This window comes from Sesamum indicum, linkage group LG3 (assembly GCF_000512975.1).
Source record: "Sesamum indicum cultivar Zhongzhi No. 13 linkage group LG3, S_indicum_v1.0, whole genome shotgun sequence".
Lineage (NCBI taxonomy): Eukaryota > Viridiplantae > Streptophyta > Magnoliopsida > Lamiales > Pedaliaceae > Sesamum > Sesamum indicum.
This window is the reverse complement of record NC_026147.1, coordinates 16,160,532-16,177,650: the sequence shown is the minus strand read 5'-3', so window position 1 is coordinate 16,177,650 and position 17,119 is coordinate 16,160,532. Positions and strand designations below refer to the sequence as shown.

Here is a 17,119-nt window from a genome sequence, read left to right as displayed (position 1 = left end):
TTAAGGATAAAAAATTATATTTTTCCAATTATTTTATTTTTAATTTATTATAAATTAAATAATTTTTTTTATAATCAATTAATTTTAAGTACTTGCACACGTTAATATATGTGAAAATGTGTATCTTACTATTATAAGGATAATTTAGTCAGAAAAAATTTATTTAACCCACAATAAATCAATAATAAGTCAATTGAGGGTAAATATCCATTTTTATTTAATTTTTTTATTAATATAAATAAATTTAGTAAATTTTAACTAACGAGTGGACATATTTTTTAGACAAAAGTCAATCTCAAGGAATTAGATATAATTTTTCAAATCATAAAAAATTTATATGTAAATTACATCAAACCTCAATAAGGGGAGTATAATTAACCCTTATAATAAAGGCCAAATTGTATATTATCATCATGTGTTTTCAAAAGTCAGCTAAAAGCCCCTTGTGTTCTAGAAATAAGCAAAAAAATCCTTCTATTTTTTGAAATATCATACATTTGCCCTTCACCGTTTATTAAAGCTAACGGTGTTAAATTTTTCGTCAAAAGATTGTTATGCACTTAACAATTATATATTATTTCTTATTTTCATGACTGTTGGAGTTTTTAAATTGCATAACAACCATATGATTTAATCAATACATCTCCACCGTTAGATCTAAATTATTAAGGATTAATATTTAACTAATTTTGATATATATTATATCTATAATTAAAATATAAATTATAAATTATTATTTATAAAAATAAAAATATTAAAATTAACCCCACGCCCTGCTGCCAGGTCTACCCATGGCGACCGCAATGCAGCGGCCGCCCAAGTCACCCATTGGCAATTGCGACGCCTCATCGCCGTCTCCCAACTTTTTTTTTTTTATAAATTTAAAAATATATTTAGAAAAAAGAAAATTTGATTTTAAATTAATATTTCATATACTAATAATTTAAATTTATTTATTTATAGTAAATAATTTATTAAAATATATTTAAATTAATTACTAATTAATTTTTTATATATTATTTTTTGTATTGTGATTTTAATTTAACTTTATTTAAGGTATAAACTTATTAAAAAATATATTTTTTGTATTTTAATATTTAAATAAATATATCTAAAATAAAATTATTTAATTTTTGGAGGGATGAAAATGCAAAAAGAATCAATTAAAAATAAAATTAAAATAAATACATTTGATCATAGTAATTTTAAACACAATATAAGAGTATTTGTGTCAATTTTATAGGAAAAATGTCAAAATCCGCCAAAAAGTATCATGCCAACTCGCACCACCTGCAAGTGCACTTCACCTTCCGTTAACTTCTAACGAAAGGAGGATTTTTGTGTAGGATTTTAGAAAATAGAGGGTTTTTTTGCCTATTTCTAAAGTATAGAGGGATTTTTAGCTGACTTTTGAAAACAGAAGGGGTAATATGCAATTTTACCTATAATAAACTCATTATTTACAATACCTATGCTAAGTAGAAAAAATACCTACATGTATAATAAGACTCGAAACTCATATATTCAAAGGTATTCATAATTCCTGCAAGTTGTGTACACACACTTTGATGTTTTTTTATAGATAGATTTAGTACGTGATAACATAAAATCGAGACATGATTTTGATTATGCGTTTTCAATTAATCTCTCCCACGCCTCTTTTGTTTAATTGAAATCTCCAACATATATTTTATTCTGTTTCTCAATTAGTATATTTAAAGATTAAAATCCCATAAGTACTAAGAAAAATGAAAAATAGGATGAAGAGGGGACATGGCTGACTCGGATTCTGACTTGATCTAACTGTTACTGTTCTTGGTCCTAATAATGGCCTGCACATCCCAATTACAACGATGTTGTCTTCCATGCATTATCATCCAGATTAACATATAATATTGTTTTTAAAATTTATCATAATTTTAAAATTATATTCTTTTATAATATAAAGAATGATTTGTTTTTCTATAATAAATTTAAGATGGGTAATCGACAAAAAAATATAGACATAATTACCACCGCTCTCTTTTAAAATTTGATATAATTATATGTAAATTTCATTTTGAAAAATTATATTTAGTACTCTTAACGTTTGTTTTTCATTCAACAAATAGATCATTTCATTAGTCAAAATTCACCGAATCTAGTGATATTAACTAAAAGATTAAATAAAAAATCTATATTTATCTCCAATTGATGTATAACTAACTTATTACAAATCAAACAAATCTTTTTTTTTTATCAAACTACCCTTACAGACGCTAAGGCATAGGCATGTGAGGAGGTACATCTTCACCTTATAAGAGTAGTTTGGTCAGAAAATATCTTTTCTACATGCAATAAATCAGTAGTAAATTAATTGAGGTAAATATGGATTTTTATTTATTATTTTTGTTAAGGAATCTGTTTGTCTGAACAGAAACAAACAACAAGGATAATAGATGTAATTTTTCAAACCACAAAAAAATTATATATAATTACACCAAATCTCATAGGAGAACAATATAATTATTTCAAAAGTATAGTATATCTCAACCACTAATCAAGTGGAATGAAGACTGAAGTACTCGAAAACTTATTTCGGACTAATTATAAATTTTAGTATTATGAGATAACTCGGATAATAATTAATTATTCGTTCTGTAAAACGACTATATATATATATATATATGTATCTCATAAAAATTAAAAGATGAAGATCGAAATTAAATGAGAACGAATTTGGACGTTATTTAGTACAAATTTGGAATCCTAAGTTTTAAACAAGTTTGAAGAGTACATTTTGGCAACCCCACTTGATTCAGTTCATCTTTGTACTTAGCATTTTTCTTACCATTTCCACGACAGGGACGGAATCATAATACTAAAATACCAGTTGTAATTTTATTTTATTTTTATTTTGTCTATTGTCTAGTCGCACTCTCATTTTATTTAAAGAATATTTGTATCTATTATTTTCTTTTCATAAAAAAAAAATCATGGAAGTATTTGTTTACAATTTTATCTATACTAATATAAAAGAAAAAGACGCATTTCAGCTTTCACTCGCAAACAACGATTTGTGACACCACTATATGATTTTTTTTTGCCATATCGATAATACCCTTAAGTTGATTTTCTTTTCTTGCTTTCTTTCTTTTTTAAATGTGATGTGTTAGTTTATATATTTTATCCTTATTTATAATATATTTTAAAATAAAAAAAATATTTATTATATACATAGATAGACGACATGCCATAACTGTTAGTATTTTAAGGAAGAAACCACTTGGGTACAATGAAGTGGCGAGGAGCAATGCCACCATTTATGTTCTTTATACCTTAATTAATAGGCTTTAAATTCGAGTATGAAGCATTCTGGTCATATTGAACCGACTCCAACCTGGTTTGAACTCGAGCATGTATGGATTTATTAGGGCAATACGATCAAAACCGCATCAATGATTCGCATAGAATTATACAATTCAGTCATTCCTATAAATATATGCATTCATACTCCAGATATAAGTTTTTGGTTAAACTTGCTTCCCTATGAGTTTTACACCGCACCGACTTAAGTATCAAAATGTTATAATCGATACTATTATTCTCACTAGTTTTGTCTTACGAGGTCGTTTAAACGTTAAAAAATATTATTGGACCTGATCAAGATTTGTGAGACTCTACAGACATAATAGAATTTGAAATCAGGTCATATTTATATATTAATCGATTGAATAATTGAATGAAAAAAATAGATAAATTGGAATTTCCCATTACAAATTCAAATAATCTTGAAATTTTGAAAGTATGAAGAATTAAATAGGGATGGAGTGAGGACGTGTAGTAGTAATTGGTTGGATGAACAATCAAGAAGAAGATTATGATGTAACAGAGAACTCAATTAATGTTGAATATTAATTCATGGGTTGTTCTGGTGTCACTGTCACAGCCAGGTGCTGCTCCAAGTGGCCAATGATAGGCCCATTTCATATTTACCCTTCGACTCAAAGGGTTTTGTTCTAAGGGTAATTCAGAATTAAAATTTTTGAAATTTGAGATAATTATAAATATATATATATATATTTATTGTTTGAAAAATTATAAATATTTTTTGAAATCAATGTCGTCTAATAAATACTTTTTCGTGATAATCCATTGTAGGAGGATATCTGTTAAATAACCCTTAATTTTAAAATAATTATGAAATATTTATAATTATGATAAATTTTTTAAAAATTTATTGTATTTATCCTTTCTTCAGAGGATGATCAAAAATAGTTTCTCAACCCCTTAAAGATTCAAACAAAAGTGTCACCATTGTGACCTATTTGAAGTTGAGGTTTAAAACTTTTCATTGAGGAAAGTTTTGAATTTGAGCTAATTGATAAAATATTATCATATAAAGCATTGAAGTATTTAAGGCAATTTAAATTTAATTTTGCCAAAAAAAAAATGAACCAAATGCCAAAAATTGATAATTCTAAACCACATGTAAAGATTAAGAAAATAAATCCAATTGAATGGTGAAGACCAATCAAATCGTGATGCCTCATTAAGTAAATATAGCAAAATCTTCCACTCCACAATTAAAAATAAGGGCGTTTATCCAATAATTAAGGACACAACTCAAGGCGCAAGTGAAGACACATGTAATATGAAAGCATTCAAGAAGTCTCAAAATTCTTTCCAGCACAATTCCATGAAATTCACAATGCTCAAGACAAAAGTCAAGGCGGTTCATCATGGAAGTCATCCAATTCATTGATTGCTTTGTGATTGTGGTGCGAATTCCATGGATTAATCTTATCAAAGCTCAAGTCAAATTTGATGGAGGATCAAAGAGTTTATTTTATCAAGAAATACTCAAATTTAAGATAAAAACTTCAAATTTATGGCCTTTTCATTCAAAAATAAGTCGAAAGACACTCGAATTAACATTATTAAAAATTCAAATCAATGTCGAAAGAGATCAAAATATCAAATTTTCACCTTCAAAGTTGCTAAATCAAATATTACACCCATGATTAAATTCAGAAAATTCAGAAAATTCATTCATAATATTTTCTTGTTTCGTCAAACCAAGTGTCTTAGACTTGTTACATGATTGACGTTATAGTTCAAGAGAAATGACCATGGTAAGTATAATTGCACTTGTTATATAATTGATACTGTCTGATTTAGTGTACTATTCAAGAACAACGACAACTCACATAATAGGTATAATTACAAGTATTATATGATTGGTCTGATCCGACCAAACTTAATTTAAATTAAAAAAAAAATCCTTGTAATGAGTTGGATTGATGTTCATCATTTAACAGATTTTTAAAAATGCAATTTTGCCAAGAAGTACAGATTTCATAACGTATATGAATAGAGACAAATGAGAATTTGAATGAAAAATTATTAAGCATTTTAACGGTAATTTCTTTTTTTTTTTTTTAATTTGTCTCCAAATAATAAAATCTGAAAATTAGGTGTAACTACCAGTACGTTCTGCCCAGTTGAGCAGAGACATCAGGTTCATATTCAACTTAGATGTTGACTATTCTAGGTAGGTTTTCGAAAAATCCAATTCAAATTGAAATTGCATGAATTTGAATTAATTAATTATATAATAAATATAATATATTTATCGTAATATTATATACAATTCATGGAACATAATAAATTATAGGATAAATATATTATACATATTATGTGAGGTGATTGATTTAATTCGATCAAATTTGATTTGACTAAAAAAAAAAAAAATCGTAACTCCTTCCCAATGTTTCCTCATGATTTTCATTAGGCCCAATTTGGATTGAACAAACTTAGATTATTCATCAAAACCCGCTTATGAATTGAGCCAACAAATTACCCAAATACTTTCTTAACGACACTTAGAAAACACAATTTTCTTTAATTTTATGCTTTTAAATTATTTAAATTAAAGAAACATTTAAACCAAAAACAATGAACTATCCCCCAGCAATTTTATTGATAAAATTAAAATTTAAAAACCATTTTTCCAACGCTCAAATCTCAACTTTTTCTACCATCTTGATTTTTATTCACAAACAATCCCAACTTTCACCACAACTAAACATACAATTTCCATTGTCCTATAAACAATCCCAACTTCCATTTCACTAATAATTATTTCCACGGCCAAAGTAGAATCTATTTGCCAACACACCCACGCAATTAAGTTGAATCTGAATACGTTCTTTTTGTTTATTGCTAAATTACTTTCCCCAAAATCAGGCATAATACGCGGAATCCCAAATTTCAAAATTAGTACCTGGTTAGTGGCCAACATGGAAGCGTGCCACAATCCGACAGATTATTCGGCTATGGGAAACAAATAACCAAATAACAAAAAGCTCAAGGCTATTTCGCTCTCTCTAAAACCCTATTGGGCAAGAATTTTTCAAATTGTATCGTCATCTGTCAATGATCTAATCGACCACCATAATTATGAATTATTAGAGTCTGCTGCACTACATAAGAAGCCTAAGCAATCAAGAAACCCATATGGATCCCAACCTCCTACAACTTACAGCTTTTCCTCCCCCTCTCATTTTGCATTGTTAACTAGAGAAAAGCAAGCAGCTAGAAAAAGAATGTCAACGCCCACCTACACAAGACAACTAAAAATGATGATAAATTACAGATTCACCTCTCGGTGAAAAGTAAGGTGACGAAAACAAAGAATCCATTTGGTGTGCTCTCAGGCTGTTATAAGGTTCTGTAAAAAGAAATTAGAACTGGGAGTTTCACTCTCCATGATGCACCAAAGCAAGAACACTTGAACCTATTTGCAGTGGCCTTCTCAGGGACTTCGAGCTCTCACAATGAAACAAGAGCCAACGGTTTCATTTGAGTATTTCAATCATTGACGGCTCAGCTTGCGCTTCTTCGCCAATCGCATTCTTTCCCTTCTTTCCTCCTCTTCGATTAGACGGAGCTGTTCTTCGTCCTCTCTCTTAGCAATTTTTGCACTGAACAGTAAACATAAAGCGTCAACAGAGTCCAAAAGCAGAGTTGTTTACAGAAAAAAGTGGCTTTGATTTTACAAATTTCGGTAAGTCCAACAAAACCAGATGAAGACAAGAATTCAGAGGAAGGAAGCTGGTATACAAGTCTATAATTAATAAATTGATACCAAGTTATGTTTCATGTCTTGTCCAAACATGCATTATCCCAATAACGAATAGAAAACATGATTCTACCATTATCAGATATAAAAAAAGAAAGAAAGCAGCAAAATCTAGATGTTAACCCAGAGCAATACTCAGTTTTATCTCACTGACCTGCGTTTCTCCTCCCTCATAATATCATCAAAATTGGCTTCCATGTCGCTAACATCATCGTCATCTCTGAACCTGTTAGGATTATACCTGTAACAATTGATGACACATTCTAAGCCAATAGAGCTTGAAAAACATAAGCACTAGAAAATTTTTAGCACATTACATAAGAGAACAAAAGTCCAAAAAATTCATAATTACCCAAACATCTGTCTGATCATATTTATAGCATTTTCACCATCAGAATCTTCATCATAGCGTGGTCTCTTTGGTTTTGCCTTTGGCCGTTCCTCTGCCAAATTACCACGAGCTGGAAGTTTTGGAGTTGGTCGCTTCAACTGCTAAAACCATATGATCACACTGAAAAAACACTCTCTGGCTACTTCAGAATCTTGGTAATAACAATTATTACAGTAGCTCATACCTGATCTCTAGAGGATGGCAATGGCTGTTTACTGACGACCTTAGGCTTGCTACTTTCTTGATACTCCTTCCTCTGCACTGTGGGTTTTTTAAGTGGGGGTTGACTGCGCGGAGGAGCAGGTCTCTGAGTGCCAGATTGCATATGTGATGGCAATGGTTTACGGGCACCAGATTGTATGGTTGAAGGGTTTGGTCTATGCGAACCCGCCATAGTACTTTTTGCAACGGGTGCAGTGACCTTCCCTGAAGCAGGCATGGGACTCTTAGAAGGCATGCCTTTGGGCCCCTGAGGCCGACCAGGCCCACTTCCATTATGGCTACCAAGCTGTTTTCTAGGTTCTGTTGATAACTTGGCTGTCTTCTCTGGTGCACCTTTAGGTTTGCTTTGACTGCTTGGAGGCATTGGCCTCCTCCCATCACGACCATTGGAGACATCTCTTCCACGATCATTCACCACCTGTTTGCTCCTTGGAGCTAGTTGAGCAGAGCGTGCATCTTCAAGTCCACCAAAAAATCTTGGTAAGTTCCCTTAAAAAATATAATTGCAATGCGCATTTGTGTCAACGAACCAGATAGCATAGAGGAGCAGTGGCACACCAGACTTGGGGGCCGATAGATTTCTTGGTGGAGGGCTCTTTGTTGAGGCTGGAACCTCAGCATCCTCAGATAATAGAAACGAATAGTCCCTCGTATTTTTGAGCATTTCAACTTTTTTTTTCAACTGCATCAATTACCAGTAGACAAGAATAAAGAACAATTGAAGACACCAAATTACCGGGAAAAAAAAAAGTCAGCAACACATACCTTATTAGTAACAATTGGTGGACGGTTGGCTTGAGGTTTTGACCCTGCAGGGGCTGAAACAGAGGTCTTCTTGCTCTGCAGAGAAATGCAGAATGTCATAAAGTGACTACGAAGTAGGATAATTATTTCTTTTACATGAGTGTGACCAAAATTTAACTAAGATAAAAATGCTCCACCCCTCCACATATAGGACACCAGACTCCTCGAAAGCTATGTTATAATGCGTGTGTGACACAGAAAAAAACTATCACAATTAAGACATTCACATGCAGGACGACTTGAAAACTAGACCCACTGAACAACATTAACGCTTGCACAACCAAAAGCAATATCATCAAAGCACCCACTTGAGCGGCAGCAATGCTTAAGAGCCTTAAGTGCATGTAACAATGTACTTATACATGCCTATGTCAGTACTCAAACACAAGCTGTCAGAAAGATGCAAGTAGGGATATATAAAGAAGCAATGCCAACATTTACCAAAATAGAAGTCTTCTATACATACAGTATGGTTAGGTCTGGAAATCCTCGCTGCCAAGTCTGGATTCTCCAACAAGGACTTGCTTTCTTGAATTACTCTCTGTGCAATGACTGGTTGTGAAGGCCCAAAGAAGGAACCATAACTGCAAACATATGAATTAATGTTAAAATCAAACTGAGATTGCCTTCATGCGATAATGCTAATACACACAATACTCATCCGTATCATCGTACAAGAACCAAAAATCATGTGCTGGCCTTAAACAGTACATATTCTTACAAACAATGGGTATGTAATAGGAAAGAAACAGAAGTCTCATCAAAACCAAAACCAATCTAAAAGTACACCAGCCACTAGTAACTAATACCAAAATACATCCGTTTATCCAGGAAGAAGGCAATTTTTAAGTATTTTGACAGTCAAGATGAAAAACAAAAATAAATTTAGGCCTAGTCGTCCTGATGTTAAATAATCCAATAAAGGTTGTAGAGTACAGATCTACTAAAGTTATTCGTGCAGCAAATCAATAGAGATCTAACGAAGAATACATGAAACATGGAAAGGTAATACAATTATGCCACACATAATAAAAACTCACTTGTCTTTACGAAATGCATTTATCTTGTCACGGGAACCAGAATTGGCAGTGCCCAGATCCTTTTTCATCTGCTTTCTGATAGATTCTTTTATCCTTTGCCTCAGTTCAAGATATTCCAACTCCTCCTGGGTCGGCTGTGGAGGTTCTTCATATCCATCCTCACCATCTTCCTCCTCTTCTTGCTCATCACCATCGTCCTCATACTCATCCCAATTCTCATACTCCTGCTTTACAAAAATTCAGCTTAACACAAGTCTCCGAATAAAAAATCCCAAAACATTTTGTTGAAGAAAATTGAAGTAGTAGACTTGCTTACATCTCTTTCATAGCCCCGCATTGCACTTCTGAGTGGCCAGATAACAGTAGATATGCTGGCTCACAGAACTTGAATCCCAAACCTGATCATAGAAAGGAATTACAAAATTACTCAAGTTTTTAATTCAAATCCAGATCTCCATATTCACTTCGAAGCTAAAAAACTGAGTGCTTCGGGAATAGTTTGTGCATATTCCAGCATATCAACAACACTACCAAACAAGAACAACAATATTCTCTGACATTTTCAAGTGCCTATAGAAACAGAATTGGGATACTGCATTGCTATTTTTCCACCTGCCGTGGATCACAGAATTCAATTAATCACTTCTTCACGAAGTTCTGCAGCATCTTAAGTAAGAAACCGATGTATCCCCGCAAACATCTGTGCGTATAAGACAGACGAATATGTATCGCACAACGGAGCACATAGTAGGACGGAAAAGGAAAATTCAAGAAAAACAAAAAACAACGGACATCGTCGGCGGCAACATACAGGAAACACAAATCTTATCAGGCTAAACCTTCAGATCTTCTGCCGCTGGAAGCACGCAAAACCAAATAAAAAAAAAAAACAAGAATCTCCCCAAACCTGTTTATTTCAAGAAATTCAATTACGCAAAAAAATTGACTGTTAAACAAAAAATCCGCACACCAAAAGCGTACGTTTAAACCGAATTAAGATGAGATATCGATCTTTTAACCAGAACAAATTCAAATCCCCCCGATCGACGCTGATATCAACTGAAACCCTTGATGATCTTTACCGGTAATTGGAGGACAGAGAGATATATACGATAAAATCACAGATTTGGCAAAAAAGAAATCAACAGAAAATCAAATCTTTGAATAAATCGACATCAATTACCTTCAAATCGGCGAAACCGGGATCGAGATTAGCAAAATCAAAGCGACAACGCCGAGATCGATCGGAAACGACTGCAGATCTGAATGGATGCCGCCGTGGTGGAGATAAAGGGAGGCAGAGAGATAGGGTTTGAAATGAAAATTTTGGCGAAATCCTTAGCGAGGCAGCGTGAGATAAAGCTCCGCGTAGGGCAATCCGAAGGACCGAGAAAAAGCAGGGGTCTATGCTATCGTGCGCTCGTCGGTTGAGGATAAGAAGGGTAGCCGAACCGGATTTTGGTTCGATTTTTCGCCTTCTATAAAAACTGCTGGACTTTTTCCATCCCAATGGACACGTGTCAGCATCTCTGCGGGTCTTCTTATTCTTTACTTTTTTGTAGGTTTATTTGTAAGGTAAGATTTTTGTAATTGTAGAAAATCCCTATATTTATGGAATATCTATAAACTATAATCAGATTTTTCATATGCATTTTTACTTGAAAAATCATGACTTTTTTACATGTATATGGATAAGATTTGAACTATGGACTACATACCATGCTTAATCAATTAATTTTTGTAATTCGATTATTTTTGTTTATTATATATTTATAAAAAAATATCGATAATCGACACACTGCATGTTGTAATTGACAAGTTCAGATGTTGATTTGATACAATTTTAATTTAATAAGTTGGACGCATATTAAAGTGAATCCATATATTAGATTGTGAATAATAAAGAGAGTATTAGTGTCCCCGCATCGAAAGATTGAGAAATTGAGTTGAAGTGTGCAAAGTATATATAAAGATGGCATTGTAAGAGCTAAATTAGTTTATTCCCACATTGAAAATTCTTTAAAAAAAAAGATCGTTTTATATTAAGTTCAAAGGTTAACACCATTTGAATTGTTAATTAGAGATATCAGGCTGGATTTGTGGAAACCCCAACTTGTGTTGCCATTGCTTGTCCCAAGTTGGGGGTGGGGTGAAATGTTTTAATATCTATTTTTTTAAAAATAACCTTGAAATATATTTATTTTTCAATCATCTCTTTAATTGCTTAATTTTTATTAATAAAATTTTATTAATGCAATTTAAAGTTAAAATGTTTTAGTAATTTTGATAAGTTGTTTATTCTAACCTTTTTTTTTAATTTCATTTAATTAAACAAATCAAGAAAAAAATCTGATTTTGTACATGCATCGATTCTTCTCCCAATTATGTTACTTAAGTATAATGTCGCGAAAACGTGAATTAATAAATTTAGACAAATGAGTCACTATGTACAAGTCAAACCACAAGAGGTCGCAAATTTGGGTCACATGAATTTGGATCGGTAGTTTACTTTTAATAATAATGTCTTATTTATTTGTTTACTTTTTATTTGTTAATTGATTTAGAGATATCGATATATTGAATTAATATTTGAATTTGCATGTACTGTTGTAATAATAAATAATATCAAAAATAAAAATAAAAAGAAATTGAGGTCCAATAAGTATGAGACGGTAATTGCATAATTGATCATAAAATAGTTTATTTTCGTATAACTAAATTTAGAAAAAGTGATTGTGTGGTATCTGTAGGTAGATGTGAATATATATTGTAGTTGTATATCAAACAAAGTCCATGTAAGAATTACAACTCTGCCTTTTAAGACAACATCGATGTGCACTAAAATGTATGCAATTTATTTCCTAAGATACAATAACTTTTACAATATCAAAATTATAGAACTATAAACTTTGAGAAACAAATAACCGACATACATATAAAACGCTCTATAATAACACTAGAATCGCAGAAATGTTGCTACTAAAAAATGTTCTAATTTTGAATACAATAATAGGGTGAATATCAATTTACTCTTTTGTGATATTGAAAATGAGCAAATTATCCCCCCTATGAAAAATAAATAGCAATTTATCCCCTTGTGTTTTAAAAAATGAAGCAATTTATCTCCTTAAAACATATGGGGTAAATTGCTACATTTTAAAAAATACATGAAAATAAATCACTATTTAATTTTTCATAATGGAATTTTTTGCCTATTTTTTATAATACAGATAAGTAGGTTGCAATTTACCTTATAATAATATAGAACGCAAATGGAAGAGGCGAGGAGGAGAGGATGCAACCAAGGGCCTTAACACTTGGGAGAGGGGCTTAGACGGTAAGTGGCTCATCTTCTCGAGCAGCCACACACGGGTTCGGCTTATTGTTTACACAAGAAACACCACGCGGGTCACTGCCCAGCTTCTGAATATGACTCGAGACGCTATTCCGCCACCATCCTATGAATATGCTATGCACTCTGCACTGCACTGAAAACTAACCGTCGCGTGTGAAGAGCCATATAAGGTGGTCCGAACACGACAGATCGGGTCTGTCTGTGGCACTGCCAAAATGAGTTTGATTGCTATTACACACCTAACGCCGATTTTTTTGTACGAAACCGCTTAATTTTGTTTGAAAAAGCATCTAAATATGGAAAAAAGCTTTCTGGCCAACTATCTACCAAGTCAATTTTCTTCTTCTTATTATTATTATTTTTATCTCGGTTCAATTTGAGTGGAAGTAATACACTACACTTACTATCAAACTTGATTTTTGTGTGAAATACCCGAACCTCGATGATAATACTTAATTTTTAACCTTGCTGATCGTGATTGTAAATAAACATATTGTTGATCACTTGGAACATTTTTACTCGCATTTGATTTAAACACAACACAGTATGTCCCATATTCCATTTACATAATGCATTGAGTTGCTGGAAGAACAGTGAATCTTGCGATGAACCAAATATCTGCTCTTTCTTTCTTTAAAATTAACTGGAAGAATTACATAAAACAGAAAGATATAATTGATAACACCTATATATGCGTAAATATAAAATAGTTTTCATGGGTTCAGTTCCAACTCGTGCAGATATTCGGTTCTTCTCATCCTGGGGCTGATCAGAGAACAGGACCAGCAGCAAGAATTTCATCAGTCAACTTGTCATCCTTCCCGATCTTGTGAGCCACAAACCCTTCAAAGTTTGTCTTGAACAGGCCAGCCAGTTTCAGCAGTGTCTCCTTGTAGGCCTTCTTATCAGACCACTACATTGAGAAATCACATGAAGTTTATTAAATGGAAAATCAGAAAATGTAAGAGAGAAATTCAATCAGGGCAGAAGCTGAGGCTTATAGTGCTTACGGTATTCATAGGTTCCAAGATCTCCGAAGGCACACCCTCAACCTCGGTTGGGATCTCGAGTCCAAACACCTCAGTCTTCTTGTAATTAGCCTTCAACAGGCTGCCGGAGTGTATTGCATCAATGATTTTTCGAGTGTATGCTAGTTTGATACGACTCCCAGAACCATATCTGCACAAAACCAATGTTCACATTTGGTATTAGCTAATTCAGAGGTGTGAACATATTATTGTCCAAGCATGAGCCCAGCTGAACACATTTGTGCTCAATTTAGCTTGAGTTGTTTTACATATATTTTACTCCTTTTTTACTAATAGATTTTGAGCAAGAGCAGAGCTTTAGTCGTATTGAAACATAGAATCTGCTGAAGATTGAGTCGTTATTTAAATGAATTGAGCTCAAAAGCAAACTTTTAATGATCAATATTGTATTGATTATCAAATAGTTTGTTGTGATTTTTAGTTGTGACTACTTCATACCTTCCACCAGACCAGCCAGTGTTAACGAGCCACCCTGTTGCACCATGCTTCTCCATCTTTGCAGCTAACATGGCTGCATATTTGGTAGGATGCATCATTATAAAGGCAGCTCCAAAGCAAGCCGAGAATGTTGCTTGTGGCTCCTTAATTCCGTCTTCAGTCCCAGCCACCTGAATGCAAACATAACCTGGTAAGCCAAAATGAGCATGCATTTTTACCTTGACATCCATTGCAAATAATGCCTACCAGGGCAGTGTAGCCGCTGATGAAATGGTACATTGTCTGTGCCAGACTTAGCTTGCTCACTGGAGGGAGCACGCCGAATGCATCACATGCCAAGAGTACGACATTCTTGGGGTGTGGGGCAACACATGGAATTTTAGCATTTGGGATGTACTCAATGGGATAGGCAGCTCGAGTATTCTCTGTAAGAAGGGGGAAGAGAAGATGGAACGTGAACTTTTTACTGAATATTGACATCAAAAGCTAGAAATTACAGATGAAGAGACAGTTTATCTATTGTTAGATGACGAATGTGTTACCTGTAACGGATTTGTCAGAGTAATCCACTTCTCTAGTATGCTCGTCAAACACCACATTCTCCAAAACTGCCAATCATGATGGGAAAAAAGTCTTTTACTTCCTTAGATAGCACATGAGCAAAAACAATAGATTCTATGTTCATCTGATTCAGTAGAGTTGTTACAAGCCATGAAAATTGAGACGCTGAAATGGGACAGTACCTGTCCCAAACTTGATGGCGTTCCAAATATCAGGCTCCTTCTCCCTTGAAAGATCGATACACTTGGCATAGCAGCCTCCTTCAATGTTCGACACACCATTATCACCCCAGCAATGTTCATCGTCTCCAATTAGGTACCGATTGTGATCAGTAGACAAAGTAGTTTTTCCCGTACCTGAGATTTCCAAAAGAAAAAGAAATGAAATGTCCACCATTAGTAAACAGTATAGATTATAAAGCAAAAATAGTCATGCATTTCGGGAAAAAACACTTATGCACAAGGCTAGGGTGAGAGGACACATATCGGTTGGCAGGGGACGGCCCCTCATCGGAAGACTTCCGATGATAACCTTACCTGACAAGCCAAAGAAGAGAGCAACATCTCCATCTTTGCCCATATTGCAGCCAGAATGGAGGGACAGGATTTGACGCTTAGGCATGAGATAGTGCATAACACTGAAAAGGCCTTTCTTCATCTCCCCGGCGTACTGAGTGCCGAGGATGACCATTTCCCTTCTAGCAAGGTTTAAATCTATGCTAGTAGAAGATGTCATGTAGTGTGTGTAACGATTACATGGGAACTGTCCAGCATTGTATATAGTGAAGTCCGGAGTACCAAAATTCTCCAGCTCTTCAGGAGTGGGTCGGATACACCTGTCACCCACCCAGTTATCCAGTGTACAAATAACTAATATGCCATGTTTTTATTGTGGCACCTTTCTATAGCTCTAACTCTCATGAAACTTTCCTTGTTCTCTCAGTAAATGTCGTCAAAGGACTAGATTATAGAAGATAGCAAATCATATATTTTCAAAAAACAATTAAGACAACTTATCTGGACGGGCTTATTGGCACATAGACTGCAAACAAGAACAGAGTGATGATGAAGATTAAGAATATTTGTTGCATTTACTTACATGTTATGCATGAACAAGGAATGGTAAGCCCTGGCTGAAACTATCCTGACTTTGATACGGTTCTCTGGATCCCAGTTCAGGAATTGATCATTGACAAAGACCTGAAATTAACAACATCCATAGTTAACAATAGTTAGTGTATTCCTATTAATTCTTGGACTTCTAAGAAAGAGAATGATTTGTATTTCTATTCCAGGCATCCTTTCTTTGGCCGCTTAATAGGTAAATGCGCCAAATATAGTACTTTTTCTTGAATACCAAATCCTTTTGGTGTATTTGACGGGAGTTAAAGTGACAATTTTAAAACAGATTGTTTTACAAATCATTTATTTATTCATCTTTTGGAAGAAAGGACCAGGGGCATGAGCAGGGATGGAGTGGAAGGTTGTCATCTAAAGTACCATGAACTGTACAGCATTTCACAATTGAAGTGTTGGATTTACAAATAAAGAGGAGTTTCTGTATATGAAGATGCCAGTCCATCCCCCAACCCCACCCCCAAAAAAAAAAGAAAAAAGAGAATGAATAAATAAGAATAAAACTAAAAGCTGTTTCAGCAGCTCTCCCAGTTGATGCGACCCGATATAGGTACATCTTTTGCCAAGATATAATTCATTTTTGTTAATAATTTTTGAAAAATCGAATACCTTTTCTTTGTTCCTAAGTCATAAGCATAAAGAACTAAGAACAAGAAATAACTTAACTGCAAAAAGAGTTCTGTTAAACTTTAGATGAAATTTCAACTTGGGTCTTAGCTGAATCTAAAAGATATGGTCTTTAACATGCAGACAAGAAAAGGTATGGCTATATTCCACTCCTAAGGATCAGAGCAGTATGGCCAAAAAGGACAATATGATAGCATCATCTCTTATCTTTAGAGCTTCAGTTTCAACTTTATCCACAAAGCCGTTCCCATGAAACTTCACAAAATTGCACAGTGAAGAAACTGGAAGGCACAAACTACAGAATGACCTCAGCTTGAACTCTGAACATTATTATGTACTGTTGGAAAAGCTGCATTTAATTGTATGTAAGTCC

At 33.5% G+C, this 17,119-nt stretch overlaps 2 protein-coding genes across 4 annotated transcripts in view; both read right to left on the bottom strand.

Annotated features, from left to right (window-relative positions):
* LOC105158558 (protein SPT2 homolog) lies at positions 6,338-10,991 on the bottom strand. Of its 3 annotated transcripts, none has more exons than XM_011075343.2 (10): positions 10,764-10,991; positions 9,897-9,978; positions 9,581-9,807; positions 9,007-9,124; positions 8,502-8,576; positions 8,295-8,418; positions 7,699-8,192; positions 7,476-7,615; positions 7,278-7,364; positions 6,338-6,965 (listed from the first exon to the last, which is right to left on the bottom strand). In XM_011075343.2, exons 2-10 carry the CDS (start codon positions 9,915-9,917, stop codon positions 6,857-6,859), a joined length of 1,395 nt encoding a protein of 464 aa, XP_011073645.1. In that variant the 5' UTR covers positions 9,918-9,978; positions 10,764-10,991; the 3' UTR covers positions 6,338-6,856. The 3 variants fall into 3 exon arrangements, with proteins under 3 accessions (XP_011073645.1, XP_011073647.1, XP_011073646.1); XM_011075345.2 differs by having other exon boundaries at positions 9,581-9,804; positions 10,764-10,988; XM_011075344.2 differs by having other exon boundaries at positions 7,476-7,612; positions 10,764-10,986.
* Positions 13,534-17,119, bottom strand: part of LOC105158557 (phosphoenolpyruvate carboxykinase (ATP)-like) — a 6,826-nt gene continuing 3,240 nt past the window's right edge. Inside the window, exons 6-13 of the mRNA XM_011075342.2 lie at positions 16,082-16,182; positions 15,520-15,818; positions 15,166-15,339; positions 14,965-15,030; positions 14,669-14,847; positions 14,423-14,592; positions 13,946-14,114; positions 13,534-13,848 (exon numbers count right to left, since the gene is read on the bottom strand). Coding sequence (XP_011073644.1) covers positions 13,705-13,848; positions 13,946-14,114; positions 14,423-14,592; positions 14,669-14,847; positions 14,965-15,030; positions 15,166-15,339; positions 15,520-15,818; positions 16,082-16,182 — 1,302 coding nt within the window. The 3' untranslated portion in view covers positions 13,534-13,704. The remainder of the gene's footprint in view (positions 13,849-13,945; positions 14,115-14,422; positions 14,593-14,668; positions 14,848-14,964; positions 15,031-15,165; positions 15,340-15,519; positions 15,819-16,081; positions 16,183-17,119) is intronic.